The sequence below is a fragment of the Haemaphysalis longicornis genome, unplaced genomic scaffold, assembly GCF_048455015.1.
Source record: "Haemaphysalis longicornis isolate Haplotype H1 unplaced genomic scaffold, Haemaphysalis longicornis Haplotype H1 scaffold_12, whole genome shotgun sequence".
In the NCBI taxonomy this organism is placed as follows: domain Eukaryota; kingdom Metazoa; phylum Arthropoda; class Arachnida; order Ixodida; family Ixodidae; genus Haemaphysalis; species Haemaphysalis longicornis.
The window spans coordinates 88,562,556-88,569,819 of record NW_027526225.1 but is presented as its reverse complement, the minus strand read 5'-3'; the positions used below and the strand labels follow the sequence as shown (position 1 = coordinate 88,569,819).

Sequence of the window (7,264 nt, the reverse complement as noted above, 5' to 3'; positions counted from 1 at the left end):
CGACACCCTAAAATGTATGCTGAGGTTTATGAATAGCTAAAATCATTTCCAATAATTCCGCCTGGAAAATTAGAGTATAGTCTCGTAAACGAATTGAAAATGACCACTCTAGGGACTGGGAGAGTATTCCGACCCCAGCCTTCGCGCCACTTCGTGAGGCATCGGTAGCAATGGTGATATGCGAATGAAGCGTGATCAAGTGATTTTCCAGCGAGCCATTACGGAAACCCGCCGTAATGGCTTAGTGGCTAAGGCTTTCTGCTGCTGAGCACGAGGATAGGCGTTCGATTCCGGGCCATGGCGGCCGCTTTTGTGATGGAGGCGAAAAGCAAAACCGCCCGTGTGCTCGAGATTGCGGCGCACGTTACAGGTCCCAAAATGGTCGAAATTAATTCAAAGACGGCGCACCTCATCGCCTTTGTAGCGTCGGTGCGCTAAACCTCATGATCAATCAAATCAATCAACCATTAAGAAATCAGGCGGCGAACATTTTTGCATTGGGGGGAGGATTTTATAGAAATTTATTTCCGCAGATAACTCACTATAGCAAGGACGGGGGTCTCAAAAAAGGTCTGAATGAAGAGGCAAAAGCCACGACTGTACGAGATTCAACTGGGGGCGCTGGAACCAGGGCCACCGAATTCTTCGAAGGATGAACAAGCCGCCACAATGGCGACGGTGGCGATGATGATGATTGTGATGATGGTGATGTCCTTTGGTGATTGTCACATGCGTAATTCCGGCATCGGCTAATCATCAGCGGTTCCAAACAACATTCATATTCAATACCGAGGCCCTCAAACAAGGTAGTTTAAAGCGGTCGAGAAGCATTTTGACGCCAAATCATGGCAGTGAGAAAAGCAATAATTTAGAATAATTCTAGTTTTCTTTTTTTTTTCTTCTTCCTTCCCTTCCTCGTTAAGGCGGTGGCTCATGTCGTGTAGAACGGAACGTGCTCAGTTCCTGCAGGCGGGCTGATGCGCCTAATCTGGTAGTAATGATAACTGGAATCTTCGTTCCTCAACAGGTCCGAGTAGTTCGTAAGCACTCCAGGACTGCTCGCACAAGCAAATGACAAATCTAGGAGCTTAGTGATTACGTTCGTTAAGTATCCGCCAATAATCACGTTAGTTCTGTGTTCAGAAGAAGTTAGTTCAGAAGATTTCCCGTGTGTGGAAATATTGCCAGGATTCCTAAACTTATCTCCAGTCCTCCACTTCGAGTAGTGGTAGTAGAAGTAGTAGTAGACAGCAGTAGTAGTAGAAAGTAGTAGTAGTAGTAGAAAGTAGTGTAGTAGTAGTGGTAGTAGTAGTAGTGGTAGTAGTAGTTGTAGTAGAAAGTAGTAGTAATAGAAAGTAGTAGAAAGTAGTAGTAGAAATCAGTAGTAGAAAGTAGTGGTAGTAGTAGCAGAAAGCAGTAGTAGTATAAAGTATTAGTGGTATAGAGTAGTATTAGTATAAAGTAGTAGTATGTGCAGTTTAAGGGAAACGATGGTCAAAGAGTGCCGAAACTATTCAGCGTGGTCATTAAGTCTTATATTTGCGTATGAAATATGATCGAATGGGCAGGACATTACTGAAACGGCGCATGTGGGTGTAGAGCGCCAGTCCCACCTGTCTGTCTAGTCACTCTAGTGTTTTGTCTGTTATTAACCAGTTATTAGACATTTTATACCAGTTTATCTGCCGAAAAACTTAGTGTGTGTAGCCTTCCATACCAATGCTAAACTATGCACAATTCATATCCATATAAATTCATACACAATCCATACCAATGCTCAACTACACGCGTCACAGGGCTTCCATATAGGCTCGAACAGACGCTAGCGACAGATTACCCTCTCGTCAAGATATAGAAACTGTACTATTATCTGTCTGGCCGTAAACATGACGGGGCATTTTGAAATCCCCATATAGTGCGGTGCCTTTGTAACGTTGAGGGTGACCTGATTGCGACTGTGGATTATACCTTTTTGCGAAAGCTTCAAGCAACGGCGTCGCACAGCACTTTTTTGAGCCCAGAGTTTGAGCCCCGTAGCCGAGTGCTTGCGCTGGGGGAAGGCGCTAACTGGTGCTAGTCCCAATGCACTACAAGCAGCGAGTTTATTCTATGACGTAACTTTGCTGGCACGCCGTCCTTAAATTACGCAGAATTACAATTTACGAAAGCAGTTCACTATTTCCCACTATTTTGGCCCCGAATACAACGGTCATTGCGTTAACATACTCAGCTCTGGGTGCCCACTTCGCATACCGAGTGCCAAAGGTCAGCGATCTTTTTTTTTTTTTTTTTTTGAAGCAGGCTAACGTGGAGACATTCCCAAACAACTCACCCCGGTTGGGCCCCCATTCTCGACAACCCTCCCAAGCGGCCAAGAAAAGCCCCAATACGCAGCGCTGCATCGCCATCTACGAGGAACTTCATTCCAGCAGGAAACTTAAAGAGGCTACTCCCAGTTAGCGATTTTCCCTGTCAGGGCGTCTAAATGAACGACCGACAGCCACTAAGCGATTACTGGGATGTTCCACCAAGCTCATGTCAATCGTATACCGGCACTCACTCACCAATGTCCAACCCCTGTTTCCGAAAACCAGAGAAGTAACGCCGAAAAAAGAAAATCGGAAGCAGCAGGACTTTTGCTCGCACCCGTTTCAAAGACTTCACTATTGAAAGTGACAAGTCAAAGCATCTTTTTTATTACAGTGACCGCCAACGGCAGAAGGAGAGCCTGCACTATGCAGCGTTTCCTCTACTTCACGGATCAGCTAGGAGGATGGCCGACTCTAGAGCAGAAGTACAGCGAGGACTGGTTGCACGCACAAAGACAGCCCTGCAGTCGTCCATCCCGGGAGCTCCATCCGGGATAGGGGTTCATCGCATGTAAATAAAGCTACTTGCTTCCCTAAATGCGTTACTTTGTTGCTTGCGAGACGCAATAAGCTGGGAGAAGTTCAGAAGACGTTTCTGCGTTCACGTTTTATCTCAACGATACACAATCATATTCAACAAACAGTAGGCGGTTCAGTATTTGTATTGCGACGATCGGTTTCTAGGATCACTTGAGGTACTTAAGCAAGAAATTCGCGGAGTAGCGGGGCAATGCGCGAGCGACGGAAGACGAGAAGAGGAGGGAGGAAATGAGCACGACGTATTATAGAAAATGTCTCTGAAAAAGCTGCGACTCAGGCGCACTGTTCTCCGCGCGCCGTCATGGGATCGCTGGCAGCACACTTGAAAGCTTGGGCGAACTCGGGGGAGAGCTTCAGCGGCATGTTGCAGCGGGCGGGGCGCGACAGCACCGCTGCGGCCGAACCACTGGCGTTGTCGCGACGGGCGGTCGCAACGCCGCAGTGGCGGAGGCAGAAGCCGACGAAGAACTCCTGCTCGTCCGAGTGCACGTGCGGGAGAAAACGCCGAGGTGCGGCGCTCGTGCCCTGCTCCTTCCACGCCTCCCAAGCCCTGGGTGCGTGAAGCTTGGTCAAGTGCAGCCCGCGGTATCAGCGGAGTTTAGAATAAAAACAAAATTACACATTTCTTTACCGCAGATTGGTGAGGCTGAAGGTGCATGCAACGCCACATTAAAATCCCATCATGCATGCTAAGGAAATTTCTGTTTCTCATAATTTTTCAAAATATTTGCCTTCCGAATTATGGTACGGCATATATCTGTCGAAGGAATTGGAAGTTAATATTACAGATATTATCATCCCGGACATCATGGTACAGGGCAATACGGCGCCGGGAAAATATGGTCCGGGACTTAATGGTTGCAAAGAATTGTGCCTAAGGGGAAACGTAAAGAAAATTTTCTAAAGCCGATAGCGCGTGTAAGGAATTTCGGTGCACACAAATTATTCCGGGTAACCTGTTCGCCCGCATTACTTGGAAACAAGGTGACAGTTGCCTAGGGTGCCTACATTCAACATTCGCAATCGGTGTACATTCATGAGTCATTTATGTTTTTTTGTGGCAAGAAAGAGCACTATACACACGCAAGCTTAGAGGAGGCTACCCACTGCCAAGTTTGGGGGGTATACGTAGCTAGCTACATTAACAACGTGCATGTTACGAATCGGGTGTTCCCGAGGGCTGGACGTTCCCCACTCTGCCTCCCGCGATCCCTCGTCCCTCCACACTTGGGGCAGCTGCAGGAGCGCTTCACTCGGAGAAAACTTCGGGCCCATGCACTCTTCGTTCAAAACATGCAGAGGATCTTGAAGCGGCAGCAGAATACCAGAGATGCTGAGTGGCCAGGACCAATTAAACCAAGCATGCTGTCTCAATTAATATTGACATAATCACTACCAATCCGCTGGGGGATCAATACAGCAAGAACAGCCCTCGCCATCAGTAAGCTATTCTCTTCTAACACTATATAGTTCAATAGCCACTTTCAAAACCCCAAACTAGCGAAAACCAAATTGTTAATTGCACAGTTTGCTCTGGGATTTGCAAAGGATCACCTCCCACACACAAAAAAATGCCGGAGAAAGTGTTTCGTAGGAAGGAACAGATCGTGAGAGCGTAAGTTCTCTTTCCAGCTTCACATCTCTGAGCACACCTTCCGTACCAGAAGAGAGCGTACATCTACGCTGCAATTCCTCATCTGTGCGCTCCTCTCCCGCAGCGCATGCCCCCCATAGTCCCACGAACCACCCGCCATCACGTTATGGGACGGGCTGCACCACGGTGACGTTGTGACGGACGCGTACAACGGCCACGCGTGTGTCCCATCATGTACATCCATTCGTGTCAAGCATTACAGACAATGGACGGAAAAAGTACAGGAGAAGTAGCCCAAGAATTCTTGCGCATTAGGAATGCCCGAGCATTTTGTTTGATGCACCGTAAGCAACCCCGCAAAACAGCTGTTGTGCTAACTTGACGAAAGTTTAGAAAGAGACCCAGACCGCGAACATTGCCCACGGAGCAGCTGCTGTGGTGCGGCCGCGTAAATCTATACAGCGACAGTGAGCTATGTAGTTTCACCCCGCATTCCCGTCACTATTACCCTACTTGGTATGTAAACGCCCTGACCGACCTTAAAGATTGTCAGATTTACACCTATATCCAAAAATAGTGCATCACTCGCGCACTACTTGGCCATGGAGGTTCAACTAAGAAGAAAGCCAGTGCTCACCTGTACGCGACCCGGAGGCCAATGAGGCTGCTGAGTTGACTGGCCGCCATTTCGACGTCTAGCAGCTCCTGTTCTTCCTCCAGGTATTGACGGCGGACACAGTCGACAGCCTCCATGTACTTGTCCTCGTAAGCCCGCGAAAACGACAGCTTCGCCGGATGCCCAGACAGGCCCCGGGGCTCTGTGGCCTGCGCGAGGGCTTCAGCCACGGATGTGCCGAGGTGGCCGAAGCTGAAGGCTGATGGGCTCAGGCTCGCGCCAAAGGGTGGAAGCAGCTGAGCCGGCAGCACCCGCAGCGAGTCCTCTGAGGCGTCGTAGAGGACGCCAAGACGAAGGTCCAGTCCGTCTGCGCGGACGGGAGGAATTCCCTTCGTCATCAGAGCCTCGACCTGCAGCTCCGCCTTGGTCTTCAGAGCCTGCGTCGCCCAAGTCACGAAAGAGCCCTTCGGAAATTTGAGCCTGGCGAACCGTGACTGGACGTCCTTGGCGGAGTTGTAGCCGGGATATAGTCCCCGGAAAATGGTGGTTATCCCCAGTTTGGTGGAGAGGTTCGCTCTGCTTGCCTCCTCCATCAGGGCGTAGGGCTTCAACTGAGGCAACTGCTCCAACAGGGTCGTGATCATCCTTTCCGAAACCGCAGAGCTGTTTTGACCCAACCACTTCTGGATGAACTGGTACTCCGTGAGCGGAGACAAAAGACCCAGGGACAAGTCGGTGCATTGCAGCAAGCGGTAGCGGAACGCAACTGCTGGCTTGGGGATATCGTAGATCTCCCCGAACGAAAACATCGACGTCACCAGGAGGGCCTCGCAGGCGAGGAAGCGTGTGCTGTACCCGAGCCGCACGGGGTGCGTGCCCCTGAGGAAGCCCGCCAGCTTTCGCAGCGCCAAGGCGTTGGTCGTAAATACAACACTGCCATAGCCGAAGGACTCGGACGACACGGCGCGGATGACTCCAAGGAATTCGTGAGGCTTCATGGTGGGCAGAAATCGATCGATGTCGTCAGCCACAATGGCTTGCGGGGCGCTGTCGTTGAGGTGGACCTCACCGAGGGCACCGGCCGCTCCGCTCATCACTTCCAGTATGACGTCGGAGTGACGCAGGTAATCTCGCCAGTGCTGGAACCCCCAGCGCTGCAAAATGATTTTGTGCAACGTCACTCTGGGCAGAGGCTTTCGTGCTTTCTCAGCTTCCAGTTGGAGCGCGTTCTCCCGCTGTGTGAATGTGTTGCGAACAACACCCGCCCTGAGAAAAACAGGCGTGCCGAATTTGAGAGACAGGGCTACCAAAAAATAAACGTTTTTAAATAGATAGCTCCCGTCTGGAGTGTTGTTAAGGGTAGCGGTCAGTAGTCTGTCGAACTCTCGAATCGGTCCGAGGTCGTCCTCTTTGCGGTGAAACTCGTCCATGCACTTGCGGTACGCAACGAGCGGAATGTCTTCCACCTTATCCGAGAAGTCGACGACCAGCTCTCGGACCATTTCGCGGAAAGAGCGCCTGACGCGCTTGCCGACGGCGTCCGCATAGCTGGGCACGCTGCCGTACGCGGCCTCGAAGTTTCCGCAGACGAAGGCGAAGAAGTCGTCGCAAGGTCTCACGTCCTCTCTCATCATGAGTCGCAGGTCGGCGGAGAGGTTCATGCATCTGGGGTCGTTGCAGGCGGGGAAGTGGCCTCTCGTGAAGGCGGGCGCGAAGACGACCAAGACGGTGCTCGCGAGCGTGGCCAGCACCACCAGCAGAAGGTTGTTTCTCGAAAGGACGTCTTCCAACGGAGACGCTGCCTCCTTTGTCTCGACTGCGAAGCGACCAAAGTGCACCTTCTGTATCGCAAGGTGAGAAGTGTACGCACGAGACTTGCCACAGAAGCGAAGAATGCATGCATTGAACTTTTCAGTCGAGAGTTCGACGCACGTTTGTCTGGTCAGGTATCATAAAACGAAAATGCGGCCACTGACCAGGTCAAGGTGAAAACAGACATTTCGGGACCTGTACGGGTTCCTTGATCACACTAAGCAGGCAAGAGCCGTAAGTCTCTTCTTATTCTAAAATGTGACGCAATAAAACTTTAATTACGCCACATTTTAGAATAACAAGCAACTTTCATTACGTCACTTCTTACTCTAA

General features: G+C 50.5%; 1 protein-coding gene across 3 annotated transcripts in view; it reads right to left on the bottom strand.

Annotated features, from left to right (window-relative positions):
- Positions 1 to 2,666: 2,666 nt before the first annotated feature.
- The window catches only part of LOC144162956 (neprilysin-1-like), a 51,512-nt gene continuing 46,914 nt past the window's right edge, over positions 2,667 to 7,264 (bottom strand). For 2 of the 3 annotated variants that reach the window (XM_077693696.1, XM_077693695.1), the window contains exons 2-3: positions 5,141 to 6,935; positions 2,667 to 3,459 (exon numbers count right to left, since the gene is read on the bottom strand). In XM_077693696.1, coding sequence (XP_077549822.1) covers positions 3,183 to 3,459; positions 5,141 to 6,780 — 1,917 coding nt within the window. In that variant the 5' untranslated portion in view covers positions 6,781 to 6,935 and the 3' untranslated portion in view covers positions 2,667 to 3,182. The remainder of the gene's footprint in view (positions 3,460 to 5,140; positions 6,936 to 7,264) is intronic. The other variant, XR_013320803.1, reaches the window with a different exon arrangement.